Source organism: Branchiostoma floridae, chromosome 8, assembly GCF_000003815.2.
Source record: "Branchiostoma floridae strain S238N-H82 chromosome 8, Bfl_VNyyK, whole genome shotgun sequence".
Classification (NCBI taxonomy): Eukaryota; Metazoa; Chordata; class Leptocardii; order Amphioxiformes; family Branchiostomatidae; genus Branchiostoma; species Branchiostoma floridae.
The window spans coordinates 8,978,061-9,002,179 of record NC_049986.1 but is presented as its reverse complement, the minus strand read 5'-3'; the positions used below and the strand labels follow the sequence as shown (position 1 = coordinate 9,002,179).

The 24,119-nt window shown below is 39.2% G+C and overlaps 1 protein-coding gene and 1 long non-coding RNA gene across 3 annotated transcripts; one reads left to right on the top strand and one right to left on the bottom strand.

Annotated features, from left to right (window-relative positions):
• Window positions 1-47: 47 nt before the first annotated feature.
• LOC118421358 (sulfotransferase family cytosolic 1B member 1-like) lies at window positions 48-13,646 on the top strand. 2 transcript variants are annotated; one of them, XM_035828617.1, is made up of 7 exons: window positions 48-193; window positions 6,365-6,525; window positions 6,979-7,187; window positions 7,685-7,817; window positions 10,474-10,568; window positions 11,058-11,199; window positions 12,208-13,646. In XM_035828617.1, the coding sequence occupies exons 2-7, from the start codon at window positions 6,366-6,368 to the stop codon at window positions 12,315-12,317; spliced, it is 849 nt and encodes a 282-aa protein (XP_035684510.1). In that variant the 5' UTR covers window positions 48-193; window position 6,365; the 3' UTR covers window positions 12,318-13,646. The 2 variants fall into 2 exon arrangements, with proteins under 2 accessions (XP_035684510.1, XP_035684509.1); XM_035828616.1 differs by lacking the exon at window positions 48-193 and adding an exon at window positions 772-970.
• A 7,319-nt stretch (window positions 13,647-20,965) lies between these two features.
• On the bottom strand, window positions 20,966-23,667 carry LOC118421668. The gene is made up of 3 exons (XR_004831858.1): window positions 23,508-23,667; window positions 22,343-22,516; window positions 20,966-21,002 (listed from the first exon to the last, which is right to left on the bottom strand). It is a non-coding gene; the product is annotated as an uncharacterized LOC118421668 (long non-coding RNA).
• Between the last annotated feature and the right edge of the window lie 452 nt (window positions 23,668-24,119).

The window sequence follows — 24,119 nt, the reverse complement described above, 5'->3', positions numbered from 1 at the left end:
CGTTCGACCGTTCGGCACTAGGTAAAACCAGCACTGCAGTGTGTAAACCATTGAATATGAAACAATATTCAGTCAAACGTCGAATATGCGTACAGCACCAGGGACAAGTTTGTGCAGCTGTGTGTGGATAGTGTTCAGCACCAAGGACAGGTCTGTTGGCCTGTGTGTTGTTGGTGTTCAGCACTAGGACCAGGTATGTTTACCAGTGTATGGATGGCGTTCAGCATAAGGGATAGGTGTGTACAGATGTGTTTTGATGGTGTTCAGCCCCAGGAACAGGTATGTTTACTAGTGTATGGATGGCGTTCAGCATAAGGGATAGGTGTGTGCAGATATGTGTTGATGGTGTTCAGCACCAGGGACAAGCGTGTTTACCAGTGTATAGGAGGTATTCAGCACAGCGACAGGCATGTGTTCCTGTTTGTGTGGGTGCATGGCGATCAATACGTAACGCCCCAATTCCGCAACGTAGTCCTCAACATTACGTTACCCTTTTCGGAACTTAACCCCTCCGTTTTCATGAAATGAATTTGCGACCTGAATCACAATGATGCGACTAACAGTTATGATGCTATCTGCTAAAAATAAACCCTTTCAGCAAAATCCGTAAAAAGTTTACAGTGTAACTTACCCGTCAACAGTTATGATGCTAGCTGCTGAAAATAAACTCTTTCAGCAAAATCCGTAGCAAGTTTACAGTGTAACTTACCCGTCAACACTTTCATCTACTTGAATTCAGAATCGCAACACTTTTCATGAAAATCGCTAAGTGTCGCTATTGTCGTGCTGCCGACCTGCATGTGGCTTGGGGTCACGTTCACAGCGCTAAATATATTTCTAGTCACAAGTCGCATATTTGGCGTCCCTCACTTGCACTGGATGACAAGACACGACGATCTCAAGATTTCAGAGGGCATGCCCAGACTTGAGCACATGCAGTACTATCTTGTATGACCAATACACCAGAAAGGTAACGTTAACAAGTTTAAACTTGAACTTGGAGAAGACCGAACCTAAAGCCCCCTCCCCCTTCCTTTTATATCATCCATTGTTTTTGATATGACTGCCAATATTCGAAAGGTAAAGCAATTGTCAACGCTGATGAAGGTATGTATTGTTTGACTTTAGCAATGTCAGGGGTTGGCTACCGGCTTTGTTTGGTAACGAAGGACGTTGACCTTTCACCTCTAGTGAGGTGGTTATCAAGTTACATGTTTTTGGTGTTGGATTGTGGTTACACAATCGGTGGATGATATGATTGAACAAACAACATAATAAGTTGTAAATGGATGTGTTTTCTTTGTGATATTTGGTTTGGTTGGGCGTTCTAAGTGTGAACTGATTCTGAATTCAACTTCGCTCAGCGAAATACTCTCGTCGAGAGTGCAGTTTTTGGCTGACACCCAAAATGGTTATGTTTCCGGGTCCATTCATTGTTGGTGTGTTTGTGGATGGCATAAGTCAGGAAGTCATAATGTTGATAGATGTTCGTAAATCTAACGACAAAGATGGTCTTTTAATTGAAATATTCTGAAAATGTTACGGGCGTGTGTGTGTGCGTGTGTGTGTGCGTGTGCGTGTGTGTGTGTGTGTGTGTGTGTGTGTGTGTGTGTGTGTAGTAAACTATGGATGTTTTTGGATTGTTTTCGGTAGCGTTATGTGTGTATGTTTGTGGATGAACAGAATAATTTTAGAAGGCCTGGATGAATTGTATTAAGCTTTGATATGAGACCTTGAAATAATAAGATTTTGGGTCCCATGGCGGCTTGTAACGGTACTGCAGCGGAACTTCCGGTTTTCATATCTCGAGTTCTAGTTTGGTGATTAGGTGCGAGAAGAATTCGTATACGTTCGTATATCCGACCCACAAACAAAACCTTTTTTGATGGAAGAATAACAAAACAATACTACCTTGACAATCAATGTTTCTCATTGATTTTGCATTTAAGGTTATCATTTGCATGAAATATATCGGTTGGTCGTATCCACCATCCATATGTTTAACGATGTACACTTTCACTTATCCATCATATACATTAATCATGCAAATTAGGTACCTATTTGCATAATCTATATCGATATCAATCATCCATATCTGTCCTGTCTTTCTGTAACATTTGTCACATGTTTGAACTAGAGTTCCACGAACACATACCTTTGCCAAATAAACCAGGTTTGTTATGTAGAATGTTGTCTGTAGACATAAATGTGTTACTCATTACATTTTATTTTATATGCCTGGAGTTGGTTCTTAACATTTCGCCATTGCTTATACAAATTAGATCCCTATTAACATAATAATATTAAATTGTATCAAGCATCACTTCAGCTATCAGCAGACCAAAAATCATTATGATCCTTTCATCCCTCCTTGACTTATTCTCTTTCAAAGTAGGAAACTAAACCGGCTCCTGCAGTTCAAGAAAAGACATTACCGGACCCAAACATACACCTCTTACTCTCTGCCATCTTTCTCAGTTACATATGTGCATCTTCGACAAGTTTGAAAGTCCTATCACGGAATGCAGTGGATTTATCAACTTTCCGCATTAACTATGCAAATTAGCCGTTAATTTGCATAATTAGTATCTCATTATGTAAGTTTTTACTTAGGCTACCTAGATACCGAAAATCATGACGATTCGTCAACACGTTCATATTTCCATTAATTATGCAAATGAGATCATCATCTGCATAATTGATATGTACTGATATTTCTTTTTCTCAGCTACAAATGTGACAAGTTTGAAAGTCCTAGAAAGGAATGCAGTGGATTTACAAACTTTCCTCATTAATTATGTAAATTAGCTGTTGATTTGCATACTTTAGTAATTAGAATTCCATCATGTAAGTCTTCCCTTTGGCTATCTACATACCAAAAATCATGACGATCCGTCAACACGTCTATAATTTCTCATTAATTATGCAAATGAGGCCGTCATTTGCATAATTAACATGCATTGATATTTCTCTCTTTGTCATCTATATATGTGACAAGTTTGAAAGTCCTATGATGAAATGCAGTGGATTTATAAACTTTCGTCATTGATTATGCAAATTAGCTACTGATTTGCATAATTAGTATTTTATTATGTACATTGTTACTTGGGCTATCTACATACCAAAAATCATGACAATCCATCAACACGTTCTGGAGTTATTCTCGTCCAAAGTTTGAAAGGAAATCGGCGACTGCAGTTCCAAACAAGAGTCTGAAAACTCAAACCTGCTTGAAATATTTTGTTTTGTGATGGTGCGTATGGTGTGTTGTGGGGGTTGATATGGTTTGACGTTTGGCAAAATTATTCCATCATTGTTCTCAAGTTATATATCTACCTATGGTAAACAATGAGATCCAAAACTACACCTTTCTGGTGTCCTCACCATTTCATTTTTATTTCCTATTGTTACACCTGCACCTGGCACATACATTGTATCCCAATGTGTATATAATGGTTCACACCATACAGAGGTGACAGCGATGGTCACAGTTGCTCTTTTTTGCTCCTTGGAAGATTTTGACCAGAATGCCCCAGCAGTTCTAGAGCAAGCTGCTAGAGGGCCCAAACATACAACACTTCTTCCTTACACCACAAGCTATGTGCCACCAAAAATCAAGACCATAGCATATCCATGTCAAAAGATACAAAAATCAAAGTTCTGTTGCAGTACCAAGGTCACACACCAGGGGATCCAAAATTGACTTTGACCTTTGTCTTCCAAACACCTACCCAAATACCAAATATCATTACAATCCATCAACAGGTTCTAAAGTTATGCTGACCACAAATATGTGGAAACACAAACAGACACATACACACAGACACACCAAAAACTATACCTCAATTTTTCATGGAGGTAAATCACACGTTCTGTTCTGGAGATATAGCACTGGAAACGACCCTTCCACACACTCCCATGCTACTGAAAACTCAAAACACATGTTACAGCTGCTAGCTGTCCCCAAGGAGGTTGAGACAGAGGGAATGAGGCCAGATCACTCCATATCAGGAAAAGGGGTGTAAATATTAAACAAAAAAACGAACCACAAAACAACAGCAAACTTCTAATCTACATAATAGCACAATAGGTCACACACTCTATCCCCATTGCAAAGGAAATCGCAATCCATCCAGAGGTTCTAGAGATATCGGTCCGGAATCACAAAGATCCGTACCAGAAACAGTACATGCTTTTTTCAAGCATGTAACAAGCCGCTAGGGGGTCCAAACTTACCGCACTTACTCTCTGCCCCAAGGGCTATAATCTACCACCTAAAAATCATAACCACAGCATGTCCAGAACACGAGATATCAAAAATTGAGGTTCTACTGCAGTACCTTAGCAAGCCGCTAGGGGGCCCATTATCGAACTTGACCTTTGTTTTCCCAACCCCTACCCACCTACCAAATATCATCTGGATCCATCCAAGGCTTCTCGAGTTATGCTGTTAACAGACACACAGACAGACTCACAAGCCTAAAACATAACCTTAGCCATTCTGGCAAAGGTAATAATGGAACGCCGATGATTTACAAAATGCCCCCACTGACTGCAGTTTTGATGATTTTTAAAAATATAATGAGATCATCATCATATCTTGCCGCTCCAAGTCCCAATCCAACAGCGGGCCACGTCGTTGGCCTCCCTCAGATCACTGTCTGAACAGCTGGGGCCGAGCTCACAGTGTTGCATCAGATGTTGCATTGTTTGTGGTTCATCTCCACACGGGCAAGCTGAGCTTGTAGCTTTGCCCCATTTCAACATGTTGTCACCAGTTTTTCCCACCTTTGCTCTCGCCCTGTTTAGAGTTGCCCACTCCCTCCTCGGTAGGTCTGCTCCAGGGGGGAGTGCCTCACTGGGGGGTGGCAGTGCCTCGTTGTTATTTGTGTCACTCTCTTTCCACCTCTCAGACCTGAAGGTGTCTGGTGGTACTTCCCCCAGGCCTGGGACCGTCATGAAACTGCGGCGTGATCTCAGCCTTCGGGGAACCTCCTGATGCCCGTGTAAGGGGTGTCTGGGATCGCGCAGTTGCTTGTCCCGCTCCACTCTTGTCTGGGCTTCTCGGCGTATGCTTGGGGGACAGATGCCGGAAAGCTTGTACAGAGCCGGTAGGGGAGTTGCTTTCAGGGTACCAGTGATGGTACGGCAGGCTCTGTTGAGCTCTACGTCAACCTTGGAGGCATGGGCTGACCTCTCCCACACTGCAGCACAGTACTCGGCTGTCGAGTAGCACAACGCCAGCGCAGTCTGCTTCAGGGTGTTAGGGTCGGCACCCCAGGTCGAGTTGGCAAGGTTACCGAGGAGGCTGTCCCGGGTGGATACCTTACTCCTGAGCTTAGCGATGTGCTCTTTGAAGGACAGGGTCCTGTCGAGGGTCACGCCTAGGTATACTGGGTAAGGTGTGTTCTCTAGTTCTTTCCCTTCCCATGTGATCTTGAGTTTCCTGGATGCAGCGTGGTTGTTCAGGTGGAAGGCGCAGACCTGGGTCTTGCCAGGGTTGGCGTTCAGGAACCATGACTTGTAGTATCCTGATAGTACATGAAGTGCATCTGTGAGGCGTTTCTCGATGGTCTTGAAACTTCTTGCCTGGGTTGCTAGACAGAGGTCATCTGCATAGATGAACCTTCGAATGTTGTTGAAGGTAGGCTGATCATTGGTATAAATATTGAAAAGCATTGGGGCTAATACTGAGCCCTGTGGCAAACCGTTCTTCTGTGCTCTCCATCGGCTGCGCTTACCGTCCATCTCAACAAAGAAGCGGCGATTCGTCAGGAGTGACTCTATCATGCGGACAATCTGTGTACTCTTGATCATACGGGCCACTTTAGTCAGGAGAGCACGGTGGTTCACCGTGTCATAGGCAGCTGTGAGATCGACGAATACAGCACCAGTTATCGTTCCGGTCTCAAAGCCGTCTTCGATGAACTGAGTGAGGTTCAGTACTTGTCCGCAACACGACCGCCCTTCTCTGAATCCACACTGGTCGCGGCAGAGTTGCTCCTCGAAAGTGGGCTTGATACGGGTCATTATGAGTAGCTCATACAGCTTGAAGAGTATGCAGAGAAGTGATATTGGTCTGTAGCTTTTTGGCAAGGTTGGGTCTTTGTTAGGTTTCAGCAGGGCTATAACCTTTGCACGTCGCCACAGCTTGGGTAGTTGGGTACCGCTAGCACAGTTGTTAAACAACTGTCGTAGCCAGTCTAGGGCTACTACAATAATGAGATATGATTATATCAATCATCACTTGAGTTATCTAAATACCTGCAAGAGCTATCTACCACTAAAAAAGATCAAAATCATGTGTCTAAAACACTTCTGTAGGTTGTCTTACATATCTGCTTGCTTGAATACAATTTTTCAGGATGGCCACGCCTCCATACGTATTTCCCGGGCCGGACCTACCGTACACTGAATGGAGGGGTATCCAGTTCCTATGTTTGGTGACTAGAGACAACCTGGAGTCCATACAGAATTTTCAGTTCAAAGATGGCGACGTTGTCATCATTGGATTCCCAAAGACAGGTATGATATTCCCAAAGTATTTGCGATATATGAGTTCAAAATTTGCAATCAAGCAAGCATCGTATGTGTCAATTTTTGGACATTAGGCCTAGTAAAAAACGTTGTGTTTCCTGTTTCAGTCCTGACAAAATAAGCGTCGGTAGGTAGGGATTATCTTTTTTTACTTGTACCTTTTTAGGCTGGCCAAATCTCTAGTGTGACACATTACAATACAATTGAACAAAGTAAACTGAAATGCATTAAGTGTCTTTCAATGTCAAACTTGAATGTTGTGCATCAAAGACACATATTTCCTGCAGGAATCAGGCTGACAAAATTCTAATTGGAAGCTATGTGACTCCACTGCCTACCCTAAAAAAGTCTAGGGTAGGCAGGGAAACAGGAAACACAACATTGTTTTGCCTAGGCCTTATCATTAAATGTTTATTTAAGATGTTTCTTTTTTTTTGAAAGGCACACATTGGATGAGGCAAATCGTGCACAAAATCATGTACGGAAGGGGAGAAAGGTGCAACGAGCACAATGACTACGTCCTGGAGTTCACTTGGCCTGATAGGCTGCCATGCCAAGAAGAACTGTCAGGAGTCGCTTCTCCGAGGCTAATGGTCACCTACCTCAGCAGAGATCTGGTCTCACGAGGATTGGCCCAGCCGTCCAAGAAGGTGTGCTTTTCTGTGCGTGGTTGTGTAGCTACTTATTAATAGTAGCAAAGACAAGCTTAAGGAACATTGTGATGAAATTGTTATCGTATTTTGTTAGATATGATATTAGACATTAGTTACGTTTATTAAATCGTAATGGTTCGTGGTTAATCATTTCTTGATAGCACCAAGGAAATATCTTGCCTTAAAGTAACTTGAAGGAAAGTTTATCTGTACTTTCTAGCACAAAAATTTGTTCAACTCTGTAAAGGAATGAGCAAATCAACCGCTTCTGTGACGTCACGTTACGCAGATATAGAACACGTGACTCACTTAGCAGTGGATCATTAGTTGCGGAAATTGCAATTTTTGTGTTGGAAATTACAGTTTAACGTTAACTTTGATCAAAAAATGTTTAGTCGCCTAAACACAAGCGAGTACACTTGATTAGCTACTTAGTAATCTACATTTTTGTGAAAGATTTGATATTGCATAAACGTACACTTTATATATTTCAGATCAAGGTATTGGTGGTAATGAGAAACCCAAAAGACGTGTGTGTTTCCTTCTACCACTGGTCCATAAAAAGCAACTTTTTCAAAACGCCTGAATCCTGGGACTCTTTTCAGGCAGACTTCTTGGCAGGAAAACGTGAGTTTCTTTATTTTCTTTATCTGTTTATCATATTTCAAGAGCTTAGTTCTATCGTCTCAAAGTTCTTTACACATCTTTCTATTGATAGCTAGTAAGATTTCATCTCAAAGATCTGTTTTTACTTAACGATGTAACACTTTAAGAACTTAGAGCAAACGAAAACAAGAGCATTGAATTTTAAATTGCCCTACCCCAGTCTTTCAGAAAATACAATTGAACATCCAGAGTTAGGTGTAATTACGGTATTCATTAGTTCCCTTTGCTAGCTTTGACTGTTATTTTTTGCGTTTCGTCGCCCTGCGGCGACGAAACGCCATGTATTCGGTTTTACCTTCAGTCCTTCCTTCCTTCCTTCAATGATGCTTCGATGGATCGATGCATGCATGCATGCCTGAATGGTACTTGGTTCAACACTGTGTAGCATAGGATGAAGGCCCTCTATGTTTGTTGTTCAACCATTGCCTTATATGGCAAGACCTTCACGATTGTTGCGTCAGCCTGAATTGTACGTGACATATGCAACCGCATGTAGCCGCTACGGAAATGTGAATTTTCTGATGGAAAAAGCTGAAGACACATTATACTTTCATAGGTAGATTTCTAATATATTTCATAATGTAATCTAATCTTAGGCTATTATTTTTATTCAATGATATTAAGGGATTGTAAGCTTATCTATTTCATTTGGCGCTATTTCAATTGGTTATTTGCGTTTGGTGACCACTATAGAAGGCGACAGACTCCATTCACATCCACCATTTTGGAACGAACGCTGTGAGGTAGGACTGTTCGGACTTCAATATCCTGGAAAATGGCCATATTATATCTATTCCACAAGATTGCACAAAGAAAAAAAGTGATTTTATCAAGAAAGCGACCGAAAATCGACATAAATAATACTATGTAGTGAGGTTAAAGCATTATGTACACTCACATATAATACACGTTACAACTTAGCTCAATCGGTAAAGCCACAGGTCTTCAGATCCGAAAGTACCTGGTTCGAATCACCGAGAATGGATTTTTTTCTTTTTAAATATTGAAGATAATATACAAATATTCTATTTGTTTATTGATATCATATTTCTATATCTCATTTTTTTATTATTTAAGAAAAAGTGATTTTATCAAGAAAGCGACCGAAAATCGACATAAATAATACTATGTAGTGAGGTTAAAGCATCATGTACACTCACATGTAATACACGTAACAACTTAGCTCAAACGGTAAAGTCACAGGTCTTCGGATCCGAAAGTCTCTGGTTCGAGCCCAGTAGTGGATTTTTTTCTTTTTAAATATTGAAGATAATATATAATTATTCTATTTATTTATTGATATTATATCTTTATATATCATTTTTTTTATTATTTTAGTATTCATTTCATATAAGCAAGGCCTTTGTCTTATGAACATAGATTCCAAACCCGGCATTCGAATTTTTCTGTTCATGGTAATGGAAAATACCGTGCAGCGGCTCCCATGCGCGGTAAGATGATTCTCGCAAAACACTCGCCACTAAACTACTATTCATGATGTAAACAGAGGCTCTTGATGTTGTTTGCATGAAACTCCATCAAAAACAGCGATCCTTTCTTACAGTAGCAAATGCTCCATTGTTCAGTATCGACTTCATTCAGAAGTTTTCAGACAACACGGACGTGGAAAGTCACACCGCTCGACACAAAAGTATGGAAATTTTCATGAATATTAGCAAAATTATCCAGGAAAGCAAGGAAGAAATGTTGTAAATGCGGAAACCAGTATAATAGAGATGAGGTAGCTGTTAATTGGTTTGGATATTTGTTTGACATTTGGTAGTCAATTTAGATAGAATCTTGTCACATTGCTGATGGTGCTTTTTCAAGTGTACATAAGTACCTGAGTACTAGTATATTAATAGATTTTATAATGAACTTATTGTACATTTTAAAATAAAGTTGTAAGCCAAGACCAGCTATTAAACAGTACTCCTTTCCAAAATAACAATTTTTCTTATAGACGCAACAGCCCTTGAGTGACTTTTTCTAACAGATTTTACTTCAAGAAAAAGACAGTTCACACTCATAAACGTAGACGAAACGCCAGCTTTTTTTAAAAGCACTTGTTTTCATTGCACAGAAGACTTATATAAGCATTTGTGTTTGTTGTCTGATGCTCGTTAAATGAATAGAAAATAATAACGATACTGTGTTGTCAGCAATCGTTTAAAACAGCTAGCCAGGATGTGTATACCGTCCCCCGGCTTTGTTGTCAGTGTTGAGTGAAGATTGGTTTGCCCTGCCGAAGGGGGCCTCCTTGATTCCCCCCATGAAGACATGTATTCCTTACCTTAGACCTTAGGTCTTCAACGCCTACAGTCACAGTGTGTAGCCAAACTAAAATCGCGCTCCTAGCGGCCGGCCTTACAGTTGCCACCACCTAGGGGAGGGTCATTAACCCCAGCCAACGAGAGATTGTGTAAACACAAGCTATCTCATTGGACAGCAATCTTCTATATCTGGGTCCAGATCTGTCGGTTGTGGTGTCCTCAGCTTCTTTGTGGGGTATGCCGGCTCTGTATACATGATATGCATTCATAGACATGTATTAATTGTCACCAAGTCATGATAACATTTTTGATTCGGAAACTTTCTTCTTCATGCTGACAACCAGTCTCACGAGGGTCCTATTATGATCATCTCCTTGGCTGGTGGCAGTTGAGGAACGATCCCCACTTCCTGTTCGTCAAGTACGAGGATCTGAAGAAGGTAGGAGTGTTGAAACGTTCCCCTGATTTTCCTTGTTTGTCAACTTCCTGTGCACTACAATTTTAGCTGACCTGCAAGCAGATGTTCGATAGCACTGTTTTGACGAATGTCGGACGACTCGGACCGTTACCAATTACGGCTGCACGCCATGGTCAACTTGGCGCAACACCCAAGGTCAACTTGGGTCAATTCTGCATTGAGAAAACGGCTGCTTGGATTTCGTCTCCCCCATGGCCAACATCTGCTTGGCGATCAGATTGGTTTACCCTTAATGATATGGTGAATGAACAGTTGAACGGAAGTTTCTTCTACACAGCTTGAACAAAAAAAAATCAATGCACATTTTTTTCCTGAATGAATTTCGGTAAAGACATCCTTTACTTTCTGTCAATACTTACTTTTTGCTCAAAAGATATTGGATGCTATCCAAACGTATGACCGCTTCCAACATCGTATCCATTTGCTTGAGTAACTGCTTTCTCTTTGTAGAGAATGTGTTCGTCAGTGAAGAGGATGGCAGAGTTTCTGGACGAGCCTCTCAGCGATGCTGACGTGGAGTCCATCTTGCAGTCTTGTAGTTTTGACACACCGTCAGAGCCCGGAACACCACTGTCATACATAAAGAGAAAAGGTAACGTAACACTTGATTATCAGTTTATTGCAAATTCTTGCCCGAGGGCTAATTGCAGGTAACATGAAACGAAACAAACAAACAAACAAATAGTGTAGAACACTAGTATAAAATATGTCTACTCTAGTCTAAAAGCTAACTCTAAACTGTAACTTGTTGGGTTCGACTTCTTTTCCTGAGACAGTGGAAGACGAAGGATCCAGCTTTTCTATATGTGGGTTCTGTGATGTTAGGAGGAGGGTAGTTTTCTTTTGGTCTGTAAACATGGGGAAATTTGGAAGGAATTAGTTAGTGGCTTCTTTAAAAAGCTCTTATCTTTTGTGACCGTACAAGGAACGGTTTGATATAAAATGTGCTTCTTGTTCCAACATGTTTGACGTGCAGTATATGCAGAATCTTATATACGCTGGTAACTTCTTATACTACCCTTTCGTAACGCTTGAATTTGCTTATTGAACTGGCTTCCTTATTAATTATGAGTTGTATCGTTGATCAGATCTGCTGCCTACAGCAAGTGGAGGGTATCCTTGGCGCCTATTTTTCGATAAAGGGGAAAATTGCTGTCGAACGTTTGGAGCGGGTCAACATTTAAGAATTTTTGCGCTTTCCTCTCACCGGTGCATGATAGTAATGTGCTAATAGGCTACGTTTGTCAGGATAAGGTTTTGCTTAGACGCACACTAAAACACCTGTCGAAATACAAGAAACGCATTCTAATGTAAAAAAAAAACGTGTTAGTTGATTGAATTTTCTTTTAAATTGTACATATAGCGCCCGGGCTGATTGTCATAGGTAGATCAACTTGTCCATACTATAAATACCGACATCTCGTACAAATGACTTTGCCTCGTGACCGGAATGCAATTCGGGGATGGCAGTCTCCTTAAAAACTGTACGACAAAAAGATAAATTATAATACTTTACCTTGGTTCTGCAATTAATAAGTCCGTAAGTCAAGTCACATTGACTTCTGAGTGCAATTTATGCAGTTCTTTGATTGTCCTCCAGGTGTCGTTGGTGACTGGAAGAACATCTTCACAGAGCCACAGAGTGAGGCGTTCGACAAGCATTTCAGAGAGAAATTCGAAGGAAGTGGGCTTGAGTTTGAGTATGATTAGAGTATGACACAGTATATAATGTTAACATTTGTTAAGCTGAACCCGATTATGTTTTATTTGCATTGCCCGTGTGTAAGCATTGTAAGTAGTTGCTGTTACACAAGCGACCAATAACATGTTGTGGTGCGAACTGGGTATTCGCCTTTTTAGTGTTATAATAAGCCGAAATTTCAATTGTGCTAGGTAGTAACTCGTAATATTTCATCGATCATGTATTGTCTATTGACAATATGTCTGTATTATGAATCCCACAATTCGATCAGCGTGTTGGCTTCCAAGAGCTCGAGGTTCAACCAAGGAGCCTGCCTGTAATGTCCTAGTCCTTCGAGTGGAATAGCTAGAAGAAGACTAGTAAATACTTAAAATCTACTTCGTATTTTCTATGAATTATTGCACAAACAACTATCCACAGCGTCATATAAGAGCCATGCCATATGTGCACTGCATATCAGACCAGATGTAGCTGGATGTGGCAGGTTGTGGTATAGGCAAACCACGACAGGGTCGTATTTTCCCCCACTGAATATATAATTTATTACAATATCATTTCAAATGTGAGTTTCCAGCATTTTCTCCACTGTGGTTTCAGATTTTGTATATGTAACTAAACGTTGCGTCGATGAAGGTTAGACATACAGATAATAAGATACGCCAAATCATGAGTAATTCAGTAACTTGATATGATTTTTGAAACTAATCTTTCATAATCCTACTACTCGAAAAGACATTTTCATAATCGCAGTCATCTCCAAAAATTGTTGTTACCCTTGGATTTGGACATAGACATTTCCTATCATAAAGTAACTAAATCAAAGAGCCGTTGACAAATAAAACAAAAACACAATCATTGTCGTTTACCATTTATTACCTATATGGGTCTGCTGTGAATGATTCAGTACCAGTTTTCAGTTGAAATGTCGAACTTGTTACGTTCTTTAACCATCTTGACTTGATAACCCTTCATTCTGTTATGTTATAAAGGCAATATATAATGCCTACGGTTGTATCTTATACATTGATGTATATATGATGTATGTGCGGTACACCTTTGACAAGTTGTGGGATGTACAAAGATACCCGGAGTCATTGGAAATTTCATTGTCTTTGTCAATGCGCATTATTTTATACACAGTTGTATGCCTCTTATTAGCCTGAAAACAACCTCTTTTAAGCGTTCTAACTGAAACCTTTTTCTTCATCACCACAGCATACCTCTTTCTATTGGTAACCTACTGTATTTAAGTTCAACGGTCAAGAATGATTCAAGCAGACATTTTATTTTAGGGTCAGAATTTTAAAACGAATAATAAATGCATTTCAAGACTTAAACATTGACATTGAGTGATTATCTTTGGTCATATTAATACAAAGAATTACATATCAGTTTTAATACCTTTTTTTTAATACCTAATTTTTTAATAACCGATATTCATTTTACACTACAAGAAGCATTCTTCACCATGAAATATCATGGTTAACTTATCATTATATTATGGATACCTTAAGTCAAAACCCCACGATAATAAATGAACTATTTCACCGATGCGCGGAATGCATCTAGCGTTCAGCATTACGTACTGTAATTCCGTAACGAAGCATTTTATCCATCTAATGGCTTAAATGATAGCGCAAGCATGATAAAGTAAACATGATCATTTTAAACTTATCAGCTATCCGAACTTGATATATAACACTTCATTCGGTGTATCAAGCCAGATAACAATATCCAATTGTTTTATCGTTTGAGATTTTTAATAATACTTCTCTTTCTTATATTCAATTTACCACAAACACAGCTAATTGAGAGTCACTTTACATGTTTTGTTTCCAACAACTGAACTGTCGTGATAGGTGTTTCGTCACCATTGTTTTAAGGCGGCAATTTGGGCAATAACCATCAGGGGAGTAATAGGAATCATGCCCCATACAGATATGGTTGTAGGGAAGATGATTTCGGTGTAGAAGTCCCACTGGAGATGCAAAGTGTTGAAGAAGAAAGGGAGTCTGATCAGAAGAGGAGGCAAAACGTGTCCTCGCGTAGAATAATGTCATTTTTATGGCTTCTACAACATCGCTTAGTCATGGCATGTTTGTAAGCAGTGTCCTTTCGCTTTCAATGGGAAATCTTTAAAGCAGATAGTCACTTTCTGGCTGAGCAGTGTTGCTTTTAAGTATAATATAGTCATAAAGAATATCTCACTGGGGGTGGCATACTAGAAATGTCATTGGTCTTTCCATCGGGCAAGAATAAACTCTTTCTGATGGTCATAATTTACCTTTTTCCTTTGTAAAATGTTCCTTGATTTAGCCAATTGAACAATTGCATAATGTTTCTGTGCTTTTCATGAAACTTTCTTGGTTAATGATATTCCGATTAACATATTGATATACTAAGCTTTAACACATTGCCCCGCATTAAGCAGCATTAAACACCATAGTTAATTAAGGATTATCTTTAAATGATCTATTAGACTTATCAGATGATTTTCTATTTAAGTTTTGTATGTTAAAGGCAATTGTTTCTTGTTCAGGGCGAAATGTACCAAGCAACGTGACAACTAATAAGAAAGCAAGATCCTTGTCATGTTTTTCGTAGTCTAGACATATTGTGGTGGAAATTATAGACCAATTTGGACAAATTTCACGTGGAATACGTTTATCATAAAATGCATGATTATATATTTCAGCTGTTTTTAACTTAGATCCAGCCTTCTCAATATTAGTTTTGCATGTTAATGACATTGTCGTTAAGTTATTCAATGATCAATGTTCGATTGAATCACTTGTCTGAATCTTTCATTGTTTCAAAAAGTACGTTTTGTAAGAACCACTAGTATTATTGAGCATTCTGTGAGGGAGTGTTTCGTAAATAAGATGTATCTTCCATAAAGCAACAGGTTGAAAGTACATATTCTTACAGATATTTTAATAAGGAACATTTTTCCCTGTACTATAGATTAATCAATGCTAGAGACAGACTTTGAGCGAACCTTGCATGCTAGCAAGAAATGCTAGCCGAGAGAATGGTGCTAGTTAACCACAGTTTCATGCCAGTTTCATTTTTTTATTGTAGCACTTAAGCAGAGACCATAAAGCAGCGTCGCACTCTTAAATGCATGGGGTTACTCCTGTGAAGGAGCGACGAAGACACTGGTGGACAGAAGACACTGGCAGGCTGTTCTTGACCTCCTTGAAGAGAGGTGAAGGGAGAGACAGCAAAAGAGTGAAGAAAGCGTATCGCAACTAACCATTTAGGCCACCTAGATGCAATGACAGCGCGTAGGAAGCGACTGAATAGGACTGAATCTTGACAATAAAATTCAAAGAGAATATATTTCCAACAGCACTCTAAAAGTGGTGTATGATTCCTCTGGCAGAGTGAATTCATTTAAAAGTGTATGTAATTAGTTCAGTATCATTGTGTAGTTTGGGTTATGCTATGGTATAGTTACGGCCACGAAAACCGTTTGACATGATCAGGACATGAAATCTGTTAAAATCCATGAAAAGGTCAAAGGAATCAAACTCCCATCTAGAATACTGATCAAGCTGTCCGTTTGTCAGTAGTCATCAGCGGAAGAAGTTTATCCCAGGACATACTGTACTCCGACAACTCCGATGTAAATATATGACATTTTGTTGGGACGTTTCCTGCATCTTCACATCAACACCAGGTGTTCTTTTGACTTTGATAATGGCTGTTTGCTATAACTTGGGTCTTGCTACTCGGAAAATCTTCAACATTTCCTTGTTCATTATTTACAATGTTTTATATGTCTATTCTATATTTCATAGCTCGTTTCCATGTCGAATGTGTTCACTAATATATTGGCAGTTTACAAACAACAACACCAGTCGCTTTATTTGACTTTGGTTGTCAGCTCTTGGGCCGTATTATTAGAGGAAAACCTCTCTTTTCTGCACAGTAAAGCAGTTCAATAGGTCTGTCACTATCTAAACTCAACAACATGCCATCGCAGCAAGGTGAAGTTCTTTCTTGAGCCCAGCATTATTACTGGTGTCTTCTTGTGTACGTTTTTTTCTTATGATATTTGCATGTGTAGTAACATCAAATCTACGCAGCGCTATTATGAGACAGTTATAGGCAGACTTGAAGTCCTATTCTACTTAAACAATTCATGGTTGCCTTTGTTCGAGTAGTTGTTCGAGTAGTATGTCAAGTATATGTCACACTTTAGAACAGTATAGAATAACCCACTGAGAAAGACAAGCATATCGGAGGAAAAGTGCGTCAAGTTAATGAGACATTTAAGACAAGACAAGAATAGAGCACAGTCATTTCCTTAACTATCTGTGATAAATATTGCAAAATGCGTTGACAGCAATTCTCTTGTGAGGCTTGATACTTTCTACAGATTGTCACTCACTCACTCACTAGTCGACCCCCGGAGGGGACGGGGTAAGTCCATGCACTATTTCAGCCCACGCCTGCCTGTCTGACATGACCGCTCCCAGGTCCTCCTCTGCTAGCCCTGTATCCCTGGAAAGCAGCCTAGGGAAGGTCAGTTTTTCCACGAGAATGAGGCCTCCACAAGAGGAGCGAGGATATTACCTCTTCACTAGCCCGAAGGCAGTGTCCAGCAAACTGTGCCCGTCTCTGTCTGAGTCTGTGAGAAACCCGCGGAAGATCACCATAAATGTCCCCTATAGATGGGTGCTGCTTCCAACAAACGTTCTGTGCTTTGCGCAGCAGTAATGTGTACGTACCATCAAGTTTCTTCTCCAGACGAGTTGTTAAGGTCCAAGTTTCAGCACCATACAGGAGAATGGGCTCTATTACTGCGCGAAAAACTTGTATCTTAAGTTTGTTGCTTATACTGGAGCGCCAGATCTTGTCGAGTTTGTTGGATGCATTCCAGGCCATGGCTTTCCTAATGCTTAAGTCCTTTTCTGAGTTCATAATGTAAGACCCGAGATACTTAAAGTCCTCAACTTCTTTTAGGCAAGTTCCAGATAGGGATTTGAGATCAGTTGGTGCAATAGTAATACTTGTACTTATTTTTATGAATTCAGTTTTTGCTGCATTACAATAGAGTCCAACTTGAGCCGCTGCTTTCTCGAGAGACTGCAGAAGATCTTCAGCATCCTTGACTAGGTGTGTTAACAGTGCTAGATCGTCTGCAAAGTCTAGATCTGTAAGATATACAGCTAAGTGTCGACTGCTTCTTCTAGGTTGAATTTCTATACCCTTTTCCTGTATGCTGTCCAGATTGTCACTAAAATGATTTGACCAGTTATAGATACAGTATACTTGGCAATTCTGTTTTAGGGCAAGATTTTCATGCTTTCGCGGAAGAAATTAGGTTTGCAAGGATGGGGGGTTTTAAAACCCTATTCATGAGACGTCAACTGAGATGGGACGAATACATTATGTGAATGATCTATTATGCAATTTATTTTTGTCAGAATACATGCCTACTTGACATGACAACTAGCCCGCGTGTGTTTTTTTGTGTGTGTGATTTCATCATCGATAATAACATACCATTTTAGATTTTTTTAGCCTTTCTGCTTTATGGATGTATGAGAAGAATAATTCTGATATTTTTTCATAGTTTGAGCTAAATTGAACTTCAACTCAATATTATCGAACATGTTTGACCTACCAATAAAGATGATGCCCTTGGAATGGTACATGGACATATATAACATAACTAACATAACTAAACTAAAGAGCCCTAGGCAAATAAAACAAAGACACAATTATTGTCGTTTACCATTTATTACCTATATGGTTCTGCTGTGAATGATTTAGTTACCAGTTTTCAGTTGAAATGTCGTTAATCATCTCGAAATGAAAATCCTTCATTCTGCTATGGTGTATATATTGCCCTTTGATGTATGTTATACATTGAAGTAATACAATGTGTGCACGGTACGCCTCTGAGATGTTGCAGGATTGTACAAAGATACGAGGACTCATCAGCAATTTCATTGCCATTGTCGATGTGGGATCATCCTATAAACATTTTACATTCTGCTATGTTGTACATATTGCCCTTTGATGCATCTTATACATTGACGTTATACAATGTGTGCACGGTACGCCTCTGAGATTTTACAGGGTTGTACAAAGATACGCGGACTCATCAGAAATGTCATTGTCATTGTCGAGGTGACATCATTTTATACACATTTCATACTGTAAACAATCCCTTAAGCGTTATGAGCCTGTAAACAACCCCTTAAGCGTTATAAATGAAAACTTTTTCTTCATCACCACAGCATAACTCTTTCTATTGACAGATTTTAAAGTTCAACGGTCAAGAATGATTCAAGTAGTCATATTTAATTATAGGGTCGGAATCTTAGGACAAATATATATACTCATAGTAACACAATTATTTGTGACTTCCATTAGAAGAATTAAATTTTATCTTCAATGTCATTTAACGATTATTATTCGATCAATATTACGAGAAGCATTCTTCACCATGAAATATTATGGATAACTTACCATTATATTATGGATAACTTAGACCCGATAATACCGATTGAACTATTTCACCAATGCGCGCAAGGCATCTAGCGTTCAGCATTACGTACTGTAACGTAATGAAGCATTTTATCATCTAAATGATAGCGCAAGCACATAGCTAATCTGATAATTCAATTTATCAGCTATCCGAACTTGATATATAACAAATCGTTCGGTATATCGAGCCAGATAACGCAATGCAATTGTTGGATCGGTTAAAATTTGAACGCTATAACGTAGATTTGCCATGCCATGTTTTACTCAATATTATATCCCTTTCATTCTTATAGAGAAACAATAACAGCATTTACATACTTTTTTCTGGCTGCCCCTACTCTGGAGTAGCGTTGCATTAAATTACCAAGTGTGATTCAGTCATAACTGTTTTATTGAATGTTGTATGTTACATGTAGGACCGCCATGGTCCTTTCCATTGGAACTTAGAGGAGATAAGAGATTTCTTTCTGAGGATCTTTTAAGTTGTTTAATAAACTTAGGAATGTATTGTCCTTATCACCTTTATTTCTGATAAGGTAATGTGCAAGATTCGTTTATTGATTTAGTATGTTCCAAAATTGCATAATGTTTTCGTGCCATTCTTTAAAATTTCTTGGTTAACTATATTATATTTAAGTTCCATTTGCCCCAGCAAGCAGCACTAAACACCATAGTTAAAGGTTCCTTTTCTATGAATCATAAGGTGATAGCAATTAATCGATCGTTCGAAAAGGTTTTTCTTTTTACTTTGTGCAATTCCAAAGAGTTTTGGGGCGAAAAAAGCAAACAACATGATAACGAATGGTAAGAGCAAGCATGCTGACATGTTGTTTGTAGTCGAGATGTGTTGTGATGGAAAGTATTGACCAATTTCAAAATGTCTCTCGTGGAATAGGTTCATCATTATGATTTCATATCTATTTTTTTAGAACCGTATCGAAACTTTTTAAGCATTAGGTGTTTCTTATGCTAACGAGTTCAATTTCAGTCTGACTTGCCTGAATTCGCCATCTTGGCGAAAAATTTAAAATGCATATTTGCTGAAAGGTACTAACATTGATTAGCATACTGTGGGGGGAGTTTTAGTAGATTATATCGTGTATGTCATGGAGCAACAGGTTGATAAGAAATATGGTTTCTCATGAGAACACTTGCCATGTAAAAGAAACTAATCCGTGCGCTTTGCGGGAAGCGGATTACGTGCATATCAAGCTGGAGATAGTGTGTGTGAGGTTCTATCACATTACAGCCGAAAGATTAAAGACCCAAATAGTTTACATGCACGTTGTTAGAAAGAAAGGAAAGAAAGTATTTGGGCAACCCAAATGCGCCTATATCGCTTAAGATGCATTAGAGGTAATTAAAAAATACATAGGATTCAACCTTGAATTAGCGCTATAAAGAGATGTATCTATCAGTACTCCGAAAGTGATGCATGATTCCTCTGTCAATGTGGATTCATGTAATGTGCCTTTAAATGTTTAACATTAATGCATTAAGTGTAAGTCGCCTGTTTTATGCCGTTGTAAAGATTAACTTAATGCTGAGACATAACGTTGATATGATGAGGACTCGAATCTGTGAAACAATGATAATAATAATAATTTCTTTTGGTGTGCAAAGGAATCATACGCCCTTTCAGACTGGTGATGAGTATGTCCGTTTTGCAGTAGTCATCAGCGGAAAGCAGAGGGTTCCTTTGAAGACTCTTCGGTGTCAATGCTGAGTCAAAGTTCTGTAATTAAAGAGAAAAGCGTTTTGTGAATAAAAAAAGCTGATGCATTTCCAGAAGAACACGAAAGGAATACGAAAGATAAAATTGTACAGGAACGTGTAAAACAATCCCTCTGAAATGTTCAATTACATTTAGACATAGCGTTCCAATGCTGATTATTAAGCAGGCATTTCCATCCTACTTGATCGAGAAATAAACGTGACATTGTCATTTTAGTGGTGGTAGCTGACTTGCATTTCTTGTAAGTAAACCTAAAGAATTCACTAGAAGTTTAATGCTATAAAACGACATGTCTCGACATTATTTTTGTGTTGTGCCAGACCATGGCCATAACTTTATATATATACATATAAATGTAGACATTCACCAAAAGGAAGTGGTAAAGATACGTTCTTTAAGAAAGTTGCAATGACTTGCCTTAGATTGTGTCGCACATGGCTCACGCATGATTAACCTGCAGATGGCAATACAACAATTGTGTCGTTAACAAATAATATTTTCTATACTGAAACCCTTTGGAGTATGAGCAGCTAGTCCCTTACACGTTATTGGTGGATATTGAAACGATACTAAATCATCACCTTTACCTCTCCATATTCCCATTTTAGACCTGGGTTAAGTAAGGAAAGCCCTGTAAAGTTCCTTTCCCAATGGCATGTCATATGTTTGAATCCAATACCTCTAGAATCTGGACCAAACGTCATAACCATCACACAAACACGAAGTCACTTAAGAATGCATCAAACGATATCGTCAATCAAACACACTAAGAGACCAGGACATAACTTTTGAGCAACCAAAAATATCATATGAAATTTCTGATTTGGAATTTGTGCTTTTGAATTTTCACTCGGCGTACCCAAAAGCTCTGTCAACGCCGCGGTCAGGGGTGAGCTAGGAGTTTTCCCACTTTATATTGATTCACAGACACAGATGATAAAATACTGCCTTAGGTTACATAACCTCCCAAATGACAGACTTGTAAAGAAAGCATATAATACTTCTGTTGAGCTACAACAAGACTGGGCTGTGCATGTGCATGTGCAAGATATGTTAAGTAGACATGGTTTCCAAAATGTTTGGCTTAATCCTGCTGTTAATGCCAACCGTTTTGGAAATATATTTAAGAACCGTCTGCAAGACACGTTTCTCTCTGGTTGGAGACAAGAATTAAGAAGTTTTAACAAACTCAGTACTTATTGTAAAATAAAAAAAGAATTCTGTTTCGAAAAATATCTTTCATCTGTTCAAAACAAATTGTTTAGAAATGACCTAACGAGACTAAGGATTAGTGCACACACCTTACAAATTGAAAAGGGCCGACACTACAACATACCAGCCAATGAGAGACTTTGTCCCACATGCCATAATGACATAGAAAATGAATTTCATTTTGTAATGGATTGTCCGACTTATGAAGAAGACCGTCAAAAGTTATTTCAAAATATTGTATGTAAGTCCGAAATTGTACTACCACATGCTAGGTCAGAGGTATTCCATTTGATATTATCATGTCCTGTTCATATATCTGCCTACGTTGGCCAATTTATTTACAACTCATTGCAAAAACGAGATAATGCTTTATGATACTCACTAGATTGTTTATACTGTTATATTATATTACATTAGTTGTTAGTTATTTGTATTAGTATATAGTTGTTCACATTGCCATGCATTGTAACTGTTACAATTGTTGCGCAATAAAGTTATTCATATATTCTAATATTTTGAACGCGATTATTGCGTGCGATAACTCTGATTCAAATACGATGATTTGACAGATCTTCAGCTTACCATACATGTCCATGGCCATACAGTCTACTTTGTTGCCTTGGTCGTCGTAGAAAACGGCGTTGCAACCTCCGCAGTAGTTTGCCTTGCACATCGCGGTAGGGTGGGCCGCGCATTCGGCGTACATGCAGGGGTCCTCAGTGCAGTTCACCAAGTCGACTCCAGGGGGGCATGGGCCTGGCAACATCAATTGAGTGTCCATAATAAGTACCTTTCATACACAAGTGTAACACCTACTGACCAGAGCATTATGACATTGCTAGAAAGTTATATTTCTAAAACATGTGCTAAGTACTCATTTTCATCTCAGTGAAGTAAGTACATTCAAGGTATTGTCGACGTCATTTGTCCCGTCTTTCATTTTTTTAAGCTTCAACTTTATCATGCCTCCCTTCTAATTCATTACCCTAAGCTATAGCCGTTTCATCTAGATACAGGACGCATACTAGGTGATGTAAACGTAGATAGCATTGACTCTTAGAATATACCTAGCACCAATCTGAAAGTGATGCATGATTCCTCTGGTAGTGTGAAGTCACGTAAAAGTGTCTTAGTACTAATGAATCCAATTGGTTTATGTTATGCTGTAGCTAAGACAATGAATTGTCACTAGTTGAGAAAATAAGGACTTAAAAACTTTCGAATTGGCAATGCCATTTTAAGATCAGGAATTACGCACTCCTTCAAACTAGTTAGCCGACTGTCCGTTTTGCAGTAGTTATCAGTAGTTTAGATGTGTTGCAATCCAATGTGAGTAGGTCTTATAGTCAAGGACAAAGGCCCTTCATGAATGAAAGTGTTGATGCGAACAAAATAAGTAAAATAAGTGGACTTATTCAACTATAAAAACACATGACTGTATATATTTCGCATGTATAAGCATGTATCATAGTCCCAGTCGGTCTTTAAATCGAAATAAAACACACAAGATTCTCATTTTCTCTTATGGCAAATACGAATTTCATCAGCATTTCTTGACAAACTTGAGACCTTGACTCTCGTTTTTCCGACACATACTCATCTTCCAAATATATAAAGATCCATCAATAGCTTAATTCTCGGGTTATGCTGTCAACAAACATACACATTTTCCTTTCGAAAAGAGTATCGAAAAAAGTAGCCTTCTTGACGAAGGTAATCAATTCACAGTAGCCTCTCTGGTACTTACCACAAGTATCCTGACATTCCTCAGCGGTTTCAAAGTTGTTGCCGTTACCATCACATCCCCCATAGATGAATTCCTCACACTGGCCAGTCTGGCTGTTGAAGTACCACCGTGGAAAGTAACCATCACAGGGTCCAGGGTCCACAGCCCTCTCACAGGGGTCATTGACTATACAAATGTTGTGGAAATCTTGTCAACTTGCATAATTCTGCATGTTACAGCAATTTTGCCTGGTACAGCTACATTTAGATACAAAAATTCGTTATTGAGGCCTTCTCAAGAATGTCTTCAACATCTGCAAATCTTCTAGAGCATGCATATTTTTCGGTGCCGACCGTTCAGACAAGAAATATGATGAGTAAATTAAAGAGTCATACGAATGGTACATCTGGTATCGAGTAGCTGAAGACCTCCAAGACGAAAGGAAGAAAGAACCACGGAGATTCGACTTAACCTCTAAATCTATGTTTGCCTTGTAGGCTACTCTCTACCAGACTCCGGGTCGCTGGAAAACCGTAGAAATGGAACAACTAGAGGAGTAAGCCGGCCAGAGAACTATAGCCGGCTAGGGAACAGCTTGCGACCTCTAGTTGTTCGTGAACTCCCTCTAGTTGA

Excerpts from the sequence above, each read along its gene's own strand:
- LOC118421358 (XM_035828616.1), top strand. The coding sequence starts at position 951 with ATGACCAATACACCAGAAAG. Across the intron at positions 7,818-10,473 it reads AGACTTCTTGGCAGGAAAAC|TCTCACGAGGGTCCTATTAT; the intron begins GTGAGTTTCTTT and ends GCTGACAACCAG. Across the intron at positions 10,569-11,057 it reads AGTACGAGGATCTGAAGAAG|AGAATGTGTTCGTCAGTGAA; the intron begins GTAGGAGTGTTG and ends TTCTCTTTGTAG.